General features: G+C 42.0%; 1 protein-coding gene across 1 annotated transcript; it reads left to right on the forward strand.

The window, feature by feature from the left end:
- Positions 1–872: 872 nt before the first annotated feature.
- Positions 873–21,749, forward strand: LOC121290727 (immunoglobulin kappa light chain-like). The gene is made up of 7 exons (XM_041211569.1): positions 873–970; positions 9,160–9,258; positions 9,354–9,689; positions 10,886–11,185; positions 15,424–15,525; positions 20,082–20,152; positions 21,294–21,749. Exons 2-7 carry the CDS (start codon positions 9,210–9,212, stop codon positions 21,552–21,554), a joined length of 1,119 nt encoding a protein of 372 aa, XP_041067503.1. The 5' UTR covers positions 873–970; positions 9,160–9,209; the 3' UTR covers positions 21,555–21,749.
- The last annotated feature ends 490 nt before the right edge of the window (positions 21,750–22,239 follow it).

The following is a 22,239-nucleotide window of genomic DNA, read 5'->3' on the forward strand; positions in this document are numbered from 1 at the left end:
CATTTGGCAGAATGCCTCATCGCCAGAACTTTCCAACAAGCACCAAGACGTAGCTTGGCTGGTGGTGAGAAAGGCCCTCCCTGTAAGATCCTTCCTACATGCCAGGAGTCTCACCCCCTCTGCACGTTGCCCTCGAGGTGGCTGTGGTGGGGAAGAGACCGTTGTTCACCTCCTTGTAGATTGTGCCTTTGCAAAGAAAGTCTGGAGAGAGATGCAGTGGTTTCTGTCAAGGTTCATCCCGAGCAGTTCTGTGACACAGGACTCTGTGCTCTATGGCCTGTTCCCAGGGACACACACCGAGACAAACATCAGCTGCAGCTGGAGGATCATCAACTCGGTGAAAGACGCTCTTTGGTCTGCCCGAAACTTGTTGGTCTTCCAGCGCAAAGAGTTGTCCCCGACCGAGTGTTGCAGACTGGCACATTCCAAGGTCCAGGACTACGTGCTGAGGGACACAGTTAAGCTTGGGGCAGCCGCCGCAAAGGCACAATGGGGAAAGGTCGCTGTCTAAGACCTTTCTGCCACAGTGCACTGGGGGGCTGGGAACTGTTTAGAGCCCCTCGGATGTACAGCTCAAAATGAATGTCTGCCAATGATTATAATATTCATTGTTTGTACTAATACACCTTGTGATTCATGTTGTAAAAGTTGAACCTGATTGTATTTTTGTAATGGTGATTTTGAAATGGTTCGAAATGTTTTTTGAAGATTTATGAATAAAGTATATTTTTGCAAAAAAAAAGACTCTGCGAGCGAGGGGGCATGCAGGCTTTCTGATGCTGCACTGGAGCTGGAGCTGGTGGAAAGGAGGAGAGATTTCCTGTATACTCAGGGGAGCAGTAGGTCTTCCAGACATCTAATAAGAAGGCAGTGGAAATAGTTAGCCATGGACGTCAGTTCCAGGAGGTAAGCCCCAAGGCCCTGGATGTTGTGCCAGAAGTAGTTTAACGATCTGACAGAAGTGTTCAAGGTCGGTGAATTCATATCCTAACATCTGCATCTGTACTTACATAACTTAGCAAGAATCTTTATCAAACAGGACTTAACACTTATATTGTCATGGGCAGAATTTACATGAGGAGAGCTTTTCCTGTGGCGGACGGCTGGGCAGGAGTGGGCAGCGGTGGGTGCAGAGCCAATCGCTGCCCGCGATTGGCCGCGTGCCACCACTTTACGCAGTTGGGCCAATTAAGGCCCATCCAGCGTAATGTGCGGCCAGTAGTGCTCAGCGCTACGTGTGTGGGTTGGGGGGAGGAGGGAGAGTTGGGGCCTGTTTCATGCATGCTCGCAAAAGAGTGCAGCAATCTCCCTGAGGCACGGAGCTGCCTCAGGAAGATTGAATTGATTAGAAAACTTTTTAGTAAATAAAGTAAAAATTTACTTAAACATGTCCCCACATGTGACAGTCTCATATGAGCTGGGACATGTTTGTGAAGTTTGGAAAATGTATTTATTTATTTTATAAAAGCTTCAGGAAACCTCATCTGGCACGTGGATGAGGTTTCCTGAAAAACGCAAAAGCCGCTTGGGCTCTGTGCCTGCCCGCCAACATTAAGGTTAGACGAGCAGCATTCTTACCTAGTTTAATTTCTTTTTTTAATGGCCTTAATAGGCCGTTGACATTTCCGCTAGCGCGCAGCCACATCCAGCACGCATCCGCCGCACAAAATATTGAGATGACGTCAGGATGCACGCCCCACACGTCGACCAGGAGATTCAGCCACATGTTTCTTTTTACTGTCCGTGATCAGTATGCTTGTATGTAAGAGGTGAATATTTTCTTACCCTCCAAGTGAGCTTCCCAATTAAATAATTCCACTAGCAAGTTTTTGTGATTTTAAAGATAAGTAAGTTTATATATTAATACTCACTGACCTTGAATTTAATACAAAGTTTCACTCACTCATTTCACACACACTCTCACTCACACAAAGGTTAGATACAGATGCTGTTAAAGTTTATAGTCATCTCAGTCTCTTTGGCAGGCCTGTAATTTCCTAGGTGCAGTTGATGCTTTAAAGTTGAAGTAAAGCCTTTTAAAGAGAGACTCTCAACAGGCTGTGAGGTTTTTGGTAGTCAAATTTCTAGGAAGGTGGACATCAGGTGAACTTTAACCAGAACAGGTTGGGGCATCCTTCCCTCATGTGGGGCTCCCCACTTTCAACGTGTTGCTGTTAATTACCTTGGCTGCTTGAAGCTCGTTCGATGACTTTTATTGGAACTCTCTTACTGCAAGCAGCTTCTACTGATCTGACAGCAGAGAGCAAATATGACAATCTCATCTTGTGACCTTCTACATTCAAAGTCCTTTTGCAAATTAAGTGGGTAGTTAGGTTAATTATATATTTAAATTTGTGGTTTCACACCTTTTAAGAGTTTGAGACAGCCAGTGTCTTTGGATGGCCTATTCAATTTTAGATTAGTTTCAGAAACGGACATTGATCCAACATCAGTCTGGAATATTCCTTTGGTTTTCTCTTGAGAAAGGGGAGGAGTTTCAACCTGCAAAAGAAATCAAGTGATACTTAGGTGGCCATCTTTTATAATCTTTTGTGTTCAGCTGTAAAATATAAAAATTAGTTTGAAGTTCAGAATATACTCGGGCATGACAATATGCTCCACCTCACCCTCACATGCTTAGCACTGTTGCACATCTCAAACATACCGCACAACCTACACACACTCCCAGCTGTTCAACCATAATAGTTGCAATGCAGGCCTTGGTCTGAGGAAGCTTTGACTGCAACAGTTGGCAGATTTCAGTGACAATCTCCTTAGTGAAGTGTTGATGTCCCATACCTTAGTCATCAGGAAGATTGGGTAGGAGAAATACTTACCAAGGACCCTGAGCAGTATCTTTTTGTTTGAATAGCCCATTCAATTTTGGATTAGTTTCAGGAAGGACATTGATCCAACATATTCCTATGGTTTACTCTTGAGACAGGGGAGGAGTTTCAATCCACAAAAGTCAGGTGACTGTTTGGCAGTCATCTTTTGTAGTCTTTTACGACCCCCGGCTGAGAGCTCTTTTCCCCTTCCTCCTCCTCCCTCTGCAACCAGCTTGTGCTCTGCATGACACCTGTTCATTCTTCTGGTTCTGTTCAATTCAAAGAGGAAAGCCTAGTGCAGTCATGTTAGGGAGAAAATGGATTGTGCAAAAACCATGAAGTCTTCAGCTAATTCAATTCACTCCAAGATATCAAGAAGCGGCTGAAGGCACTGGGTACTGCAAATGCTATGGTCCCTGACAATATTCCAGCAATAGCACCGAAGACTTGTGCTCCAGAACTTGCTGCATCCCTAGCTGTGCTATTCCAATACAGTGGCAATAATGGCATCTACCTGGCAATGTGGAAAAATGCCAGGTTTGCCCAGTGCACACAAAACAAAACAAATCCAACCTGACCAACCACCACCCTATTAGTCTACTCTCCATCATCAGTAAAGTGATGGAAGGGGTCATCAGCAGTGCTTTCAAGCAGCACTTGCTTAGCAATAACCTGCTCACTGACATTGGGTTCCACCAGAATCACTCAGCTCCTGACCTCATTACAACCTTGGTTCAAACATGGACAAAAGAGCTGAAAATCATAGGTGAGGTGAGTATGGCATCAAGGAGCCCAGCAAAACTGGAGTCAATGGGAATCAGAAGCGAACTCTCCACTGCTTGGAGTCATATGTATCACAAAGGAAGATGGCTGTGCTTGTTGGAGGTCAATCATCTCAGTTCCAGGACATCACCGCAGGAGTTCCTCAGGGTAGTGTCCTAGGCCCAACCATCTTCAGCTACTCATCAATGACCTTCCTTCCATCATAAGGTCAAAAGTGGGAATGTTCATTGATGATTGCATAATGTATAGCACCATTCACGACTCCTCAGATACTGAAGCTGTCCATGCCCAAATGCAACAGGATCTGGACAATATCCAGATTTGGGCTGACAAGTGGTAAGTAACATTTGTGCCACACAAGGGCCATGCAATGACTATCTCCAACAAGAGAGAATCCAACCATTGCCCCTTGACATTCAATGGCATTACCATCACTGAAACTCCCACTATCAACATCCTGGGGGTTACCGTTGATGAGAAATTGAACTGGATTAGCCATATAAATACAGTGGCTACAAGAGCAGAACAGAGGCTAGGAATCCTGTGGTGAGTAATTCACCTCCTGACTCCTCAAAGCCTGTCCACAATCTACAAGGGACAAGTCAGGAGTGTGATGGAATAATCTCCACTTTTCTGGATGGGTGCAGCTCCAACAACACTCAAAAAGCTCAATACCATCCAGGACAAAGCAGCCCACTTTTTTTGGCACCCCATCCATAAACATTCACTTCCTCCACCACTGACGCACAGTGGTAGCATGTGTACCATCTACAAGATGCACTGCAGGAACTCACCAAGCCTCCTTAATCAGCACCTTCCAAACCCACAACCATTACCACCTAGAAGGACAAGGGCAGCAGACACATGGGAACACCACCACCTGGAAGTTCCCCTCCAAGCCACTCACTATCCTGACTTGGAAATATATCATAGATTCTTCACTGTCGCTGGGTCAAAATCCTGGAACTCCCTCCCTAACAGCACTGTGTGTGTATGTGGGCTGCAGTGACTCAAGAACTTGGCTCACAGGGGCAATTAGGAATGGGCAATAAATGCTGGCCAGGCAGCGATGCTCACATCCCATGAATGAATAACAAAAAAATGGCTGTGAGAAGTTAAGAGAGAGAGTAGGCTGGAATGTGGAAGACCAACATGACAATGCTTGTGTCAAATCAGCATTGCACTCTGATTGGTATCATGTTCTGCATGCAGCTAGCAGGTGTTAGATGTGCACACACTAACCATTTTACCAGCATGACGTATAACGCACTTTGTTTTAGATCTGTACACAAGCATTGCAGATGCCATTTTGGATCCTTAAGCAGTCTGATGGTGGCTAAAAAATTGGCGTGATTAAGTCCAATTTGTCCCTGAAGCTTTTCCTTTCCACTGCAGTGACTCTGTGAGCTTTATTTGCATGGAACCTAATTCGCCAGTGCTATCAGCATCCTTTAGTGTCAGCCATGGCCCACCATTACCAACTGAGTCAGAGAATTGGAGGCTCAAGTCTCACTCCAGGGACTGAGCATAAAAATTAAAACTGACGCTCTAGTGCAGTAAAGGAGTGCAAGCTTTTGGATGAGATGTTAAAACAAGATCCTTTCTGCCCTCTTATGTAGATATAAAAGATCTCTTGACATTATTGCAAAGAAGAGCATGGAAGATGGCAGTCATGGTCAATCCATCAATCTCAAAATCTGATTAACCAATCACTATGCCTGAACCTGCTCTGTACAAATTGGCTGGTGCATTTCTGACATTGCAACAATGATTCCCCACTTCAAAATGGGTGGTAGCAATTCAGCTGTCCATTATACACCTTCCCCAAATGTTTATCCCCCTTATCATTACAATCCACAGTGAAAGTAAAATTTCAGCAGTAATTATATACACCTCCTGCATTATTTTGCTAGTAAACCAACAAAGACCCTGGAGAAATGGATTTGACCATTTATGCAATTTCTTCAAGGTTGCTGCCCATCTTTCACTAAAATTATAATGATCATGAACATTTTACTCCATTGTCTTGTCCCTCATTTTAATCCGTTTGTATGTTTAAAGAAAAGCAAGTTTAATTTTGAAATCAATCAATGCCTTTTTGAGAGAAACAAAGAAGAAAGTTAGAAGGGGAAGGAGAGGTGAAAAATTGGTTCACAGTGAGCAAATATCTGATCCCGCACCATTGTGATGGAATCCAATGAATCTGTTGAGACAAACCCTAACTGAAAAGGGAAACTTAAAAAGGAAACTGAACTTCCTGGTTTCTAGGGAAACTAAGACTGAAATTGAGATTAGAAACAAAAACTTCAGGTTCCTGGAGAAACTGAAACTGGTTGCAACCAGATAAAAAGACACAGAGCCACCTGAGCTCAGATGATGATCCCAGTGGTACAGCATGGGCAGGCTGAAGAGGAGGGAGTCTGGAACCAGGAGTTGGGAATAAACACATACACAGTTGCTGCAGCTGTTTCTGTTACTTGAAGATAATTTTGGTGGATCCACACTATTTAGACCACCAGAGTTGAGGAATTTCTGCAAATGTATGCCATATTAGCAAAGACTGTGCTTATTGAATTCAGGGTTGATTTGGTGCTACTTTCAGCTGAGAATCAGGTTAAATGCTCAAAGGAAAAGGATCTGGAATTCTACCTGAGCAAATGTAATGCTTTGAAGCTCTTTGTGGCTCAAATTAGTACCAGATAGAGTGGTCTCTTGAGTAAATCCTTGAGATCAATTGTGTTATATCTGCTATTAAATGTGTAACTTATAGCTTATACTGACTACAATTTACCTATCAGTTCATGTTTAATCTATGCTGATTTTAATTTGATTGTTACAGTATAAGTTTTTAAAAGTGAAATCTTGTCCATCTGTTCCTTCTGTTGGGGTAACTTGGGAAGTTTAATTCTTTCAGTCTCCTCAGAGATCAAAACACTATCAGTATGTTAAGGGTTACCACTGACCAAAAACTTAACTGGACTTGCCAAATTAATACTGTGGCTACAAAAGCAGGTCAGAGGCAGAAGGTTCTGCAGCAAGTAACTCATTTCACGACTCCCCAAAGCCTGTCCACCACCTACAAGACACAAGTCAGGAGTGTGATGGAATATTTTTCAATTGTCTCAATGAGTGCAGCTCCAACAAGCCATAGGAGAGGTGCCAGAGGACTGGAGGACAGCCAATGTGGTACTGTTATTCAAGAAGGAAGGAAGGGATAAACCAGGGAACTACAGGCCAGTCAGTCTAACCTCAGTGGTGGGGAAACTATTGGAAGCAATTCTGAAGGACAGAATTAATCTACACTTGGAGAGGCAGGGATTAATCAAGGACAGTCAGCATGGTTTTGTTAAGGGGAGGTCATGTCTGACCAATTTGATTGAATTTTTCGAAGAGGTGACCAGGTGTGTAGATGAGGGCAATGCATTTGACGTAGTCTATGTGGACTTCAGCAAGACTTTTGATAAGGTCCCACATGGGAGACTGATAACAAAGGTAAGAGCCCATGGGATCCAAGGCAATTTGGCAAATTGGATCCAGAATTGGCTGAGTGGCAGGAAGCAGAGGGTGATGGTTGAGGGGTGTTTTAGTGACTGGATGCCTGCGTCCAGTGGGGTTCCACAGGGATTGATGTTGGGCCCCATGCTGTTTGTGGTATATATAAACAATTTAGGCTTGAATGTAGGAAGGTTGAACAGTAAGTTCGCGGATGACTTGAAAATTGGTGGGGTGGTAAATAGTGAGGAGGATAGCCTTAGATTACAGGAGGATATAGACAGGCTGGTCAGATGGGCTGATCAGTGGCAAATGTAATTTAATATGGATAAGTGTTAGGTGATTCACTTGGGCAGGACAAACAAGGCACGGGAATACACAATGGATGGTAGGACCCTGGGAAGCACTGAGAATCAGAGGGACCTTGGTGTGCATGTCCATCGGTCCCTTAAGGTAGCGGGACAGGTTAAGAAGGCATATGGGATAATTGCCGTTATTAGCTGAGGCATAGAATATAAGAGCAGGGAGGTTATGCTGTAACTGTATAAAACGCTGGTTAGGCCGCAGCTTGAGTATTGTGTGCAGTTCTGGAATCCGCATTATAGGAAGGATGTGAATGCACTAGAGAGAGTGCAAAGGAGATTTACCAGGATGCTGCCTGTGCTGGAGAGTTTTAGTTATGAGGAGAGATTGGATAGACTGGGGTTATTTTCCCTGGAGCGGAGGAGATTGAGGGAAGACATGTTTGAGGTGTATAAAATTATGAGGGGCATAAATAGGGTAGACACAGGAAGGAACTTTTCCCTTTGGTGGAGAGATCAATAACCAGAGATTGAAGGTAAGGGGTAGAAGGTTTAGAGTGGATGTGAGGAAGAATTTTTTTCACCCATAGATAGGGTGGTGAGAATCTGGAACTCACTGCCAGAAAGGGTGGTAGAGGCAGAAACCCTCAAAACATTTAAGAAGTATTTGGATGTGCGCTTGCGATGCCATGGTGTACAAGGCTATGGGCCTCATGCTGGAAAATGGGATTAGAATAGTTAGGTACTTGTTTGACTGGCGCAGACTCGATTGGCCAAAAAGCCTTTTTCTGTGCTGTAGACATCTGACTCCATGAATCTAACAATGCTCATGAAGCTCAACACCATCCAGGGCAATACAGCCCGCTTGATTGGAACACCATCCACTCCTTCAACATTCGCTCCCCCTGCCACCGATGCACAGTAGTAGCAGAGTGTACCACATACAGGACGCACTGCAACAACTCACCTAGGCTGCTCTGGTAGTACCTGCCAAACCCATGACCTCTACTATGTGGAACAAGTTCAGCAGATGTATGGGGACACCATCACCTCCCAAGTTTCCCTCCTAGCTACACACCACCTGACTTGGAAATATATTACCGTCCCGTCACTGTTAACAAAATCCTGGAACTCCCTCCCTAACAGCACTGTGGATGTATCTACACCACATGGATTGCAGTGGTTCAAGAAAGCAGCTCACCACCACCTTCTGAAGGACAATTAGGGAATGATGATAGCCGCTGGGTTTGCCAGTGATGCCCACACACCATGAGTAAATTTGAAAAAAAAATTGCCGTTGGTGGATGGCTGCTGGGGGTGGACCGGTTTGAAAATACTTGTAAAATGGAATTTGCATATACAGGTCAATGGGCTAGGTTAACATCCCTAAGTAACAAATGACGCTTTTCAGGTAATCTCATGACTCAACTGAATATTGTCTCAGCATTCTAGATTAGTTCCACCAGATAAATTCATGTGGTTTACAGGTTTATTTATTTTGAATATTTAAGGAAAGTTGCTGACTCAGGATTGTACCACTCAATTTAAAATTAAATTGCTTGATAAATATACTGTAAATCAGTGGTACAGGATTTTTTGCGCTGCTTGCTAAAATGAAATACATGTTTATTGCACAATGAAGAGTTTATTTTGTTAAAAGCTATTCCATTGGGCCTGTAACCAACAGTCAGTGTAATGTGACGCAATGCGCGCTACAACCACAATACTCTCCCTGTGATCTTAATTTTCTTTAGAATAACCAACAGCTCTAACCAACCGGTGAGACAGTGTTATCTCCAGCAACATGGGAGCAGTTAGAAACATTGTTCTCAAACTCTGGCTCTTTGCCTTGGGTAAGGATTCACTTTGACTCTAATTATTAACAATTCCAGTTGTACTCATTTGATTTGAAGGTTATGTTCCTATTTGTTATAATTTTGTGTTCCAGGGCCAGTTGTCGGTCTGAAAGTGATTCAGTCTCCTTCAGTTCTGTCCCTCCTGACAGGACAGACAGCTCAAATTAACTGCACCCTGATACCCGTAGAGGAGCGGGTGGATTCAGTGAAATATTATTGGTGTAGGGCAAGAGACAATCCTGACATCAGAGGTAATGGATCCAGGAATTTCCTCAATAAAAGCTCTCGCGTATCTTTATCTGTGGATTCGCTTGTCGTTCGGAGGGTGATAGTGGACGATTCGGACACTTACCACTGCGTGGTTCTAAAAGAGAATCCTCGGCCCTGGGAAACATTTATAGGAGAAGGAACAAAATTGCAGGTCCAAGGTAATTATAAAATAACAACAGAAAATATTCAGCAAGTCCGGCCGCGTCTGTGGAGAGAGAAACAACGATAACGTTTCATGTCAACAACTTTTGGTCAGAACTGGAAGAACTTAATAGTTTTAATCGTTTTACAGTTTATTAGCAAGGTCATCTATCCGTTTCTCTCTCCACAGATGCTGCCAGACCTGCTGAGTATTTGCTGTTTCATTTGAGATTTCCAACATCTGCTGTATTTTCCTTTTGTTCCAGGATCTGCTCATAAGAGATAGGGAGAAACTATTCCCATTGGAGGGAATGTGCAGAACTACAGGGTTTCTAAGACGAATGTCAAAACAAAAGGCCACAGAGGATTTTTTTCTTAACCCACCCGCAGTGGTTCGGATCTGGAATGCGCTGCAGAGAGAACCGACAGAGGAAAAGTGCAGGCAGATTCAATATTGATTTTCCAAAGAAAATTGGATAATTTTTGACAAGAAAAAAAATTCAGGGCTACTGAAAAAGAATGCAGTGGGACTGGCTGAGTTGTTCTTATAGATAGCCAACATGGGCTCAGTGGGTCAAATGGCATCCTCCTGTGCTGTAGTCATTCTGTGATTCTCTGATTAGATTAAGGGACACTGAAATAGTTCAATGTGTGGGAGAAGGAAACAGAAATAACTCCACACACAAATATAATCCAAACTGACATGATCTGTGCACTGGGCCGGGGTGAGTACACCAGGGTTTAGCTTCAATGTCACAACCATTAAACAGCAGGGACTTCCCTATAATTTTCAAAACTTATTTTGAAGAATTATGTAATATTGTGTAATACTGAAACCAGTCCAAACAGCAGAATGTGATTTATGTAAGGAGCGAATTGCAAAGAGGGAATCTGATCTTTGTGAAATAAGTTTTTTTTACATTTCATTGACGATACAGCTCCAAAGAAACACAAACCGAATTTGCGCCTGAACGACACTTGTTGTAAGGTGTATTTATATGATTATTGTGGTTCGTATTTCATGTACGTTGCATTTCAATTTCTGTGTTTTGTGATTTGAATATTGATACAGAAAATAATCAAATTGATCTTGCAGTGTCCCGTTTAGTATCAAACTTGCACAAGTTTAAATTTTTACTTTAATATAGCTGTTCTCTATATATTTGCTATAATGAAGATTAATAGAATTTGTTATTTTACTTTGTTCCTTTAGCGAAACCTGAAATCTATCTCTCTGCGGGTCCCGAGAATGACGTTGTTGGGATTCAGATTCTGACTTGTTTGGCTGCGGGATTTTTCCCGAGTGATCTGAACATTTCCTGGATTGTAGAGGGAGATGTGTCCTGTCAAACAGAACCGGGCTCCCTGACAGTAAACAGGGACAGCACCTATAACCGGAGCTCCCGGCTGCGGATTCCACACTCTCACTGGGACCAGGGAAGCACCGTCATCTGTCAGGTTCAACACACAACTCTCATTGAGCCAGTGAGGAGAAGCCTGAGTGGCAGCAGAGGTAAGTTATTCACAAAGAGAATAAGCCAAAGTTACATTACTCCCAGTTACAGTAAGTGGAGGTAAAAGTAATAATTTTATAGAACCCCGTGTACGATGCAGCATTCGGGATAAAATTACAGAAGATAAATCGATGCGCACACTGGAGAAACACGGTCGCAATCTCTAGCTCGTAGGAATAAAAATCCCTTTAAAATTTATTGGTAATTATTACTAATTATGATGGTGAATTGAAATCGGCAACATCAACCAATTAGACTGTGCCTGATTTATCCCAATTTTGTTGATTTGGTTTTCATTTAAAAGATTATCAACCAATTAGACTGGCAATAGCAGCTGGGACCAGAGATACTTATCTCAAACCTCCCCAGTTTACAGATACTAATTGACCTACTATGTATTTCCAACATTTATCTTTCTGCGTTTTAACTACGTCGAATGGATAGGTTCCCTTTTAGCAACTCTGTTGCTCAGCAATGAAAGATTAAAAGAAGTATATAAACTGAAACGCAAGTCATAGCGAGCTTAAAACCTTTGTTCTTGCTGGACAGCTGGTTTATAAAAATAAATCCGCAACAGAATCGCTTTCTGGTGTAGAATATGATAAACGACAAAAGACCAGCCGTTAACTGTTCTTTGTGTAAGTGATATTATTGAAATAAATTAATTTATTCCGGCTTCATGAATCGACAGAGGAAAAGTCGCCGGGAACCAGAATAGGTCGTGTTTAAATAATACTGAACAGACAAGACAACTTGGTATCAGATATAAGGAGATCTGAATCGGATAGTTTATTTCTCAAGAGCGCTGCACTGCTCACTCAGTTATCTTGATTTCAATAGAATATTTGAAAAGGAAAATGTAATAGACAGGGGAGTGAGGTAGTTATTGAAAACTAGCGCAGGCCCATAAGCAGTGAGCTAAATGGTCTCCTCCTGTGCTATGATTTATGATTCCCATTTAGAGCCATTTGCCATTTAACCCGTCACCAGACTTCTCAGCTGTGACTCGAGTGAACACATTTACAGTGTGGAGCTTATATCCTGCAATATATTCTCCCCTTTCAGACGAAGATTGGGGAGATTTTTTTTTTCACTTCAGAGGGTCATTAGTCCATGGAAGTCTCCTCCCCAGAAAGCAGTGGATGCTGGATCATTGAATTTATTCAAGGCAGAATCGCATTTTTGATCGACAAGGAAGTTAAGGGTTATGAGGGCAGGCAGGAAAGTAGAGTTGAGACCACTACCTTATCAGACATGATCTTATCTAATGGTGCAGCAGGCTCAACTGGCCAAATGGCCTACTTCTGCTCCTCAGTCCCATGTTCTTAAAAAAACACCCAATATTACATTCTCATGCCTTCCACCAAGTTTCCGCCAATTCTGTTGTAGCTGTATACAGGCAATCAGCCTGATTTCAGCTTATAGGTGCTATAACACTACTACCATTTGTTGGTACAGAATGCACAATCATAAAATCACTAAACATACCAGTTTCATTGATTAATTAATATAGCCCATTGAGATTTTAGATTCTGGATGTGCAAGAAAAAAACCACTGTGTCCATTTAGTTCATCCCTTCACAAGTCAGACCATTTAAGAGTGTTGTATCTTTTTTCTATCTGTCCTCATTAAAGCTCATTAAAGTAAGAATATGACTTTAATTCCCAATCCCGACACTTAAAAAAACCCTTGGCATCTTTAAGACAACATGTGCAAAAAAAACAGTGAGGTAACTGACTTAAAACATCCAATTATATCAATTAGCTGCCAGCAGGGTTGAAAGCTGCCATTACAAAGCTGCTTGAAGTGCTTGAGGAGGTGAGGGCTGGCACATTGTATCTGTACATCACCTAAAACCTTTGCAAACCATTCTTGGAGTGCAGTGAATTCATTAGTGGTTTAAGATATCTTAGGGAATGAGTGTGCACTTTGTTCGGTTGATGCAAAATGTTTTTTTATGCTGTACATCAATGCAAAAATGGCATTTTAATTCAGAAGACTACGGAATGCACTACTACAAAAGCAAAATACTGCAGATGCTGGAAACCTGAAATAAAAACAGGAAATGCTGGGAGTATTCAGCAGGCCAGGCAACATCCCTGGAGAGGGAAACAGAGTTAATGTTTCAAGTCGATGACCTTTCATCAGAACACCAGATCAGGAAACTAACAAAAGCTGACCAACTGCTTCAAAAAAGCTGGTAGTTCAATAATGGCTTTCAATGTGTATCTTTCACTCATGAAGGCAATGTGCAAGACTGAGAGCTGAATAGGATGTGGCTTGCCATAACAATAGGTAGCTCTATCCAGCATTGATGAAGAGACGACAACAGGGTTGATTTAGAAATTATAGAAGATAATAGATTTGAATGATGAATGTATGTGATATATTTGCAGCAATATATATAGTACCTTTACCATACTAAAGCATTATCATCAATCAAAATTTAACATCAAGCAACTTTTAAAAAAGTCAAATCAAATGCATCACCATGCCAATCCCATCCTTTATTTTATTTCTAAAGTCAGGCAATGTAACTGAGGCAATCTGCATTCTTAAATAAAGATAGTTGGTGCTCTCACACCAAGAAACACCCAGGTGATCTCAAAATGGTGGGCTGCAACTTCTCATTAAGAAAATAAATCTTCATATGAAACATCAATCAGGAATGCTCCAAATTACTTTTCATGAAAATAAAAATGTAAAAGCTGTATTTTCAGCTTATTTGTTATAAATAACTGAGTTGGGAGTAAACATTAAATAAGCACTCTTATAAATTTGACTCTCAGAAACTATCAGCTCTCTTCCAATTGTTAATCTTCTGTTTGCACCTAAGAAAGAATAAGAGTTTTGCTGAAAAAGGGACAGGTCTAAGCTTTTTGTCTTGCACTCAGGGCACTCGCAAGAATACCAATATAAGGGGAAGACAACTGCATATTAGCAGCATGACACAGCTAGCTTCACCTGTTGCTCAAATTTTTGAGACGCCTTGCAAGGTATCTCAAAAAGTTGGGCAACAAGTGAAGCTAGCTGTTTCATGCTGCTACTCTGCAATGGCAACATGAGTAGTATTTGCCACTGACAGGATGCTGTGTCAAGCCAAAAAGATGTAATGCAGTATATGAACTTCAGGGCCAGTGTGATGCTAGGTATGTGGGCCATACATTGCAAAGATTGGTAAATCATATCAAAGAGCATGTCCCAGTTGCTGTTCACAATGGGTACAGTACAGATGCACCCAACCAAAACTCAAAACAGTGTCCAACATTAGGTGTGATTCCACGATTGGACAACATTTGCTAAATAATCCTCAATGTGCTAAAAATTATGTTGACAACCTTGGCAACATTACAATTGGATATGCATAAATGTATTGGATAAAGGGATGAGAATAGGAAAGAATGCAAACATTGTAAAGTAGTTCTGCAAATACCAATAATTTGACCAAGGAGCTGAGATTATACTGCCCACTCCAAGCCTGTGTTACTGCCAGAGGAGGTGTGAGGGGTTGGGGGGGAAAGGGTTCAGTAAGGGGGTGGTAGAGTATCTGTTTTCTGCATTCAAGTATACATGGATAATTAGCATATTATTGACTGGCCATGGTAAACTATTACTGATCATGAAGGGTCAAGAGAATGGAAGCACAAGCCTGTCTTAGGTTTCAGAGGTATTTTAAAATATCTGTACAGTTCATTGATATAAAGTGAAAATATCATAAGACCATCTCTTGGGATACCAATTTTTGCAATGTGGTTTTGGGTGCTCTTCAATTAAAAGTGGTAACACAACTCAGTAAGCTGCTGAACACACGAAAACGGTGACGTGTGACATCTTTCCAGGCAATGATAATATCACTCATGAGTAACATGACTGTTGCCATAAAGACTCAATAGTGGAATGGGCTTTTCCTCCCACCAATAAAAGACTGCTACATCCCTTTAAGGACTATTAGAAGAAATAGGATACTGCATTTGTGTAAATGGAAGTGTTCTCGACATCCGTCCTCAGTGGAGTTCCTGCTTGGTGAATCCTATACGTACATTTCACAAGTACAAGTCAGCTCAAAAACTGAGAAGTGATAGATGTTAAATATATTTCTGATTCAATATATGGTTTAAATAATATATCTGAAGATCTGCATTTAAAATTATCGCATGTAATAAAATAAACATTGGTTATGTTTATAATTAATTGCTACTAATGATTTTGATTCACATTTCAATTGTAATTTTGAAGGTATTCTCAAGTACTATTACTTCAGCCTGCTGGGTCTTATAATTGTACCATTTTGTGTTTGGATCATCAAGAGTCAGTGCTGTAAACTGAAGAACGGAAAAGGTAATTTGATAAAATACATATTTTTTGCCTTAACTTTTTGTATTGAAAATTGCATTTAAATTCTAGAAGAAACAATACCAACAAAAATAATAATAATTAAAAAACCATATTCCCACAGGCAGTAAGAGTTCAGGAGAGTAGATGATTGGCAAAAGGTGGAAGAGGCAGAAAGTGCAGGAGTCTTTGGTGCGTGTGCCCCTCTCAAACTTTTACTCAGCACTGGCTATTATCAGGAGTAATGACACCTTGAAGGAGTTCAATCCAGACCATGGCACCAATGGGCAAAGACTGCACGGGAGAGAGCAGCAAAGAATAGGTTGTTATAGCAGATTCCATAGTGAGGGGGATAGGCAGGTATACCTGTAACTGTCATCCTGAGTCCCACATGGTGTCTTGTCTTTCTGGTGCCAGAATAAAGGTCATCGTGGAAAGCGTGAAGAATAATCTGCATGTTGAAGGGAGTAAGCCAGAAATTGCAGTTCTTGTCAGCATCAATGGCCTAATGAGGGCAGGTATTGAGGTCTTACAGTCATAATTTCAGGAGCTTTGGGTTGCTTGCGGTACTGTGCACTGGTGAGAGTAGGAATAAGAAGATAGGAAGAAAGAATGCATGACTTGAGGCATGATGAAGGAGGGAGGGCTTCAGATTCTTGGGGCATTGGGACCAGTTCTGGAGCAAGAGGATCCTATTCAACAGGGACAGACTGCACCTCAACAGGACCGGGACTAATATACGTGCAGGAGGTACAATAGTGTGATTGGGCAGGGTTTATATTAAATTCTCGGGGATGGGCAGCAACATATACGAGTGTAAAAGACAAGTAAGGTGCATTAATTGAGATTAATTGAGTGGATAGTTCTAGGGAAGGATGTAGTACCATTTTAGATTGGAGATGGCTAAGAAGGACTAGGAGGAACACGAAGACAGATTTAGAATATATGTAAACACACAAAGTTTGGTCAATAAAGTTGATGAACTGGAAGCACAATAGCTGTGTGGGAATATGATGTAGTGGCAATACCAGAATCATCGCTTAAAAAGGTGAGGACTGGGTGCTTAATATTCTTGGATATAAAGTGTTCAGAAAAGACAGGAAAGGGAAAAGATGAGATGGGCTGGCAGTACTGACTAGGGAAGACATTGCAATTTTGGAAGGAGTAGGCTGATTGAAATACAACTGAAATGCTTGGTGCACTGGCAGGCTTGTCAATGCCAAGGTGCATGGAGGTGTCACCTTGGCATAGGACTTTGCACAGAGCTGGAGTCCTTGCTGTCCAGTGTGGAAGTAGGAGTCAACTCCGTGAGGACACTTCTAGACTCATTCATGATACAGCATCTGATGCTTGACATCTCAGCCTCCATTGAAGCACAAACAGAAACCATTCAGCCTCCAGATTCTGCAGTAAAAGGTCAGATTAAAGTCATTCAAATTTAGTTTGCAGTTATACAGGCTCAGACTGCTGCCATCAAAGCTACAGACACCAGTGTTCAAAAGGGTTTGCAGGGTGTTACAGCAGTTCTGCAATCTGCCCTGCATCACATTGCTAGGATTGCTGAGGCTACAGCAGGGGGTCATATTTCAGTGAGGGCCTCCTTAGTGAAACAGAAAGGAACATAAGAGCAGGAGTAGGCCATTCAGCCCATCGAGCCTGCTCAGCTATTCAATACAATCATGGCTGATCATCCACTTCAATGCCTTTTTCTCACAATATTCCCATAGCCCTTATGTCATTGGTATTTAGAAATGTCAATCCCTACTTTAAACATACTTAATGACTGAGCTTCTACGGCCCTCCAGGGTAGAGAATTCCAAAGATTCACAACCCTCAAAGTAAAAAAAACTCATCATCTTGGTCCAAAGTGGCTTCTCCCTTATTTTGAAATTGTGTATTCTGGTTCTAGACTTACCTGCATCAACCTTATCTATCCCTTTAAGTATTTTGCAGGTTTCAATGAGATCACTTCTCATTCTTGTGAAACTCTACAGAATGCAGGCCCAGTTTCCCCAGTTGCTCTTCATAGAACAGTCCTGCCATCCTGGGAACAAGTCTAGTGAACTCTCTCTGTGGCAATAATATCCTTCCTAAGGGGACCAAAACTGCACACAGTACTCCAAGTGCAGTCTAAGCAAGGTTCTATACAATTGAAGCATGACTTCGCTACTGGGGTACTCAAATCCTCTTCCGATAAAGGCAATTAGCCCTCCTAATTGATTGCTGCACCCGCATAAACACAACATGCCCTTTGCCTTAACTCGGGAAAGAAGTAGGAATCAACCACTTCTAGTGCTAGTAGTCCAGTGAAATGGGTACAGATTTTGATAACTGGACCCCCATTTACAAGTAACAAATTAAAAACGAAATCAATTACATAGAATTTAAAGCACAGAAACAACCCTACACCGATGCTCCATACCAGTCTGCTGCCACTTTTATTTCAGCTCATCTTATCAGTATAGATTTCAGCAAAGATTTCAGTGTTGCTTTCCCTGCAACAATATCCCAGCCTGGCAAATGTTACTCGTTAGCGATATTCAGGTTGGGTTCTTAACGGCCCTAAAGGTCACTCTTGATGTTTCTCCTGAATTATGTTGGTCCTAAGAAATTTGGACAGCACCTAAAGGATTCAATGGGTGTCTGTGTATGTGGTGTTTCAGGCCTACATTAGCTGGCTCAGTGACTATCTGAATAATCGGAGCATTTCAACTTTTGTGACGAGATAAAGATCTAGGCATCCTTCACTCTTGCCCACTCCAAGCCTGCAGACCCCCTTTTGTTTTGGGATCTCTGTCCGAAATAAAACAATTACTGGGGCACCGGGTTTGCAACATGGAACAAATCTGTTTTCCAAACTCGGCTTCCTCGAACCAGGGGACAGATGCTGTGTCCCCCCTACCACACGGCCAGCCCCAGTACCTGTGTCGGTGCTGATGCTCCTCCCCGCCTCCATGCACCATGACTCCGCCGCCGCCGCCTTGTGGCCCGGCGCTGCCGTCCCGTCCCGCCGACCTGCCCTGCTCCACATGCGGGATGAGGACGTCCTGCAGCCCCAAGTCGAAGCGCCTGTGTTTGGAAGAGCCGGGCAAAAAGAAGATGGCCCCGAAGCACAGGGTGATGAAGGCGCTGAGGATGAGCAGGAGGATGAATTTCTCCGACAGCCGCAGGGTGGCTCTGTGATGCGGGTAGAAGGAGACGGCCGAGCTCGGGCTCAGAGCCGCCAAGCGACGGCTCGACACCGGCAGCAGCGCCGGGCTCTACATCCTCCTCCTCCTCCTCCTGCTGCTGCTGCTGCTGCCGCCGCCGCCGCCGCCGGGGACCGTCAAACTAAGAATCCGCTTTCCGCTATCTGACGATCGCACCAACCGCACGGGTTAGATACACTACTTCTTGGTGAGGTTTAGGTAGAAGAATTGCTACCGAAAATCTCTTGAGTAGATATTGTTCCTCCTGCCGAGAGATCTTCTCCTCCCTCTTCAGCAGCTTGTTCCGCTCTATCACCACTGCTCATTCTCCCTGCAATGCTGTAAGCTAAATGGATGCAAACTAATGCATGCATATGTGGAAGAAAATGGTTTGTGAAGAATCCTTGAAGTCGGGTTCATATCCTTCACCTTGAGCGATGCCACCCCCTTCACCAACTTTGAACAAATCTGAAAACCACCAAACACTTCCACAATCAGACAAAGAACCAGTAGAAATCGATCAGCAACCAACCTTAAAGTAGTTGATCATTCATTTGTTTAAATAAAACTGGCAGGAAGGTACTTTCTGCTTCTGAATATGTGTTCAGTTGTGTGAGAGAGGGTTAGATGGAGCACTGATCTCTGGACTGGCAGCACTGGTATCAAAGCTGCCTCCGTTATTGGCACCCCACCCACAAACATTCACTGCCTCCACCACCAATGCACAGTGGCAACAGGTATGTACCTTCTGCAAGATGTGCTGCAGCTATTCACCAAGACTTCTCAGACAGCACCTTCCACACCCATGATCACTATCACCTAGAAGGACAAGAGAAGCAGATACATGGGAACACCACCACCTGCAAGTTGCCCTCCAAGCTATATACCATACAGACTTGGAAATATATCACTGTTCCTTCACTGTCACTGGGTGGAAATCCTGGAACTCGCTCCCTAACAGCACTGTGGGTGTACCTATACCACATGGTCTGCAACAGTCTAATAGGACAGCTCACCACCACCTTATCAAGGACAATTAGGGAATAATTACTGGGCAATAAATACTGGCCTAGCCAGTGACGCCCACACCCAGGAACAGATGTAATATAAAAATCAATGTTACAGGCTGATTGACATCACAATATGCCTATTCTGCAACTTCTGGTGGATCCCTCTGTACACATGCTAATGTTCTCACCAAAAAGACATCTGGTGCAACTAGTAACAGAAGTGTGTGTGCACACAGTGGATGCCATTTTAGAGAGGAGCCAAATTTCATGGTTATATACTGTTTCTATTCTTGCATCTCATTATATACACCACTATACTATATGTTACTGTAAGATATTTCTAATGTTGATGATATACTTATAGATTCATCGATCCATGGCAAAAATGTTGATGATCAAATAATGAGAAAATCAGGGAATGAAACAGTAAATGAAGTAAGTATATTGTCTGATATCTTTTCTACACCATATGAACTTCTGCTGTGTTGAACTGAATGCATTATAAAGTATTGTCAGCTCAAATAAATAGTTAACATGATGCATTGGGATCACAAAGGAGGCAGAATATCTAGTTTCAATGGACTGGATTTTGTTTACCACCTGGGTGTTAAGGGAGGGCAGCAACAAAAACATTGAGTGTGGAAGATCACATCACTGCTACAGGGCTTGTCCATTTTCCCTTTCAAAATTAGTTGTGGATGTGCAGTTGAGGCTGAAGATTGGAATGTGTCCACATTGCAGTTGTACCTGGTTGAGATAAAAGTCTGTTCCTAGTATGCTGTACCCGTACACTTGATGCAGGTCCATGCAGCAATTCTTGCCTTGGCAAGCTTTCTCAATGTAGATGCTATTTCCCATCTGGAGACCTATATATTGGAGGATGGCTTTAAATCAATGTGATCGCCTCCCAAGCAAAAAAAATAGCTATGTTTGTGCCTCTCTTTCCACACAAGAGCAGCACCTTTTTGCTGCACCTCTAGGAGAAAAGTTCTACAAAGCTGAATCAAGTAAGCTGCTTGTCTTTTCCTTTGGCCCAGGCCCGCTTCCAAATAAAGGAATCTTTGACTTGATTAATTAAAAATTAATTTTCGCTCTACTAGTCCTGAAGTCATTTACTTGCCCTGGAGTATGGTTCAATAGTATCAGTAGTTGTCACGTAACTTGGCTTTTCTTCAGGCGTTAGTGTAGGCAGTGAACGTTGTATAGAACATTGTATGACCAAAGGGGGCATCATGGTCACTTTCAGTCATGCAACTTAGCCAGCAACTGTAGAGCTGTGCATGTAATAAAAATGAGTTCAATGAAATGAAAATCAGACAGGGTTGTTAAAGGGCCTGTGATCTGCTCCGTGAGATTATTACCCAGGCAGTGAAGTCAGAAACCTATAATTTAGTTGATTGCCATTGGATGTTTGCTTTTGGTTTTGGATTTTTGACATTTCTATGTGGCTTTTCATTGTAGATAGAGAGACTGAATTTGTGCTAAATCAAGGTCGGTTCAAAAATTGAAAAATAACTGGTTTATAGTTAATTAATCTTGTCTCTTCTTCTTGTGGTTTCTCATTACAATGTTACAGGGTAGTGCTTTCTGCAGCAGTGAAACTCTGTACTATGCGTCTGTTCTTTTTAACAATCCTCTAAAGAGGAAGCAAAAGCAGGAATGTAAAAGACCAGAGCAGGACCAAGCAGCTGAATACGCAGTTCTAAAGGTCAAAGATAAAAATAATCCATTCTATGAAGAGTCGGTACAATATCCTACTGTCAGCATTTGCCACACATCAAACAGTAGGCAGACTGCTATCTACAATGCAACCACATATGTTTCGCTTAAGCAATAATCATTTAGTATCACCCTGATATGACAGAACCACTTTCTTAAGGGCAATTAAGGATGGTAGTAGATGCTGACCTTGCTAGCAACATTCACATTCCCCAAATGATAAAAAAAATGTGATTTTTGTACAGTACAATGTTGTAACTGCAAATGCATAAACAAATATAACATTAAAGTGGCTCCAGTGTCTCAAAGTGAACTTTGACAGTAATCGTTCTTTAAACTGAAATTAATAAGCTATTGAATAGCTTAAATTCTGCAATACGATGTTTACTAGATTCAATATACATTTTTTGCCATCATTTACTATCTTTTAAAATGAGTTAAAGTCTAGTAATAGCTTGAATTAATAATGTAAATTGCATATTCTCCTTATTCTTTTGATTGATTGCAAATTGCGTATATTTTCTTGAGTATAATTTTTTTAACAATTGTTCATGGAATATGGCATCACTAGAATGCCATCATTTTTTGCCCATCCTCAATTGTTTTTTTTTGTATACCTAGAACTACTCAGGGTATGCAGGCTGTGTTCTTGGTAAGATTTCATAACGATTCACTATTACGTTTGATATCCTATTCTTCTTGCTATACAATATAATAATCCATTAACTTTTCATGACCTTATCCAATTGAAGTTGCTTTTGATCCTAAACCCTTAAGTTCTTCAGCTCTTCTACATTAGTTGT

The sequence above is a fragment of the Carcharodon carcharias genome, chromosome 18 (genome assembly GCF_017639515.1).
Source record: "Carcharodon carcharias isolate sCarCar2 chromosome 18, sCarCar2.pri, whole genome shotgun sequence".
NCBI lineage: Eukaryota > Metazoa > Chordata > Chondrichthyes > Lamniformes > Lamnidae > Carcharodon > Carcharodon carcharias.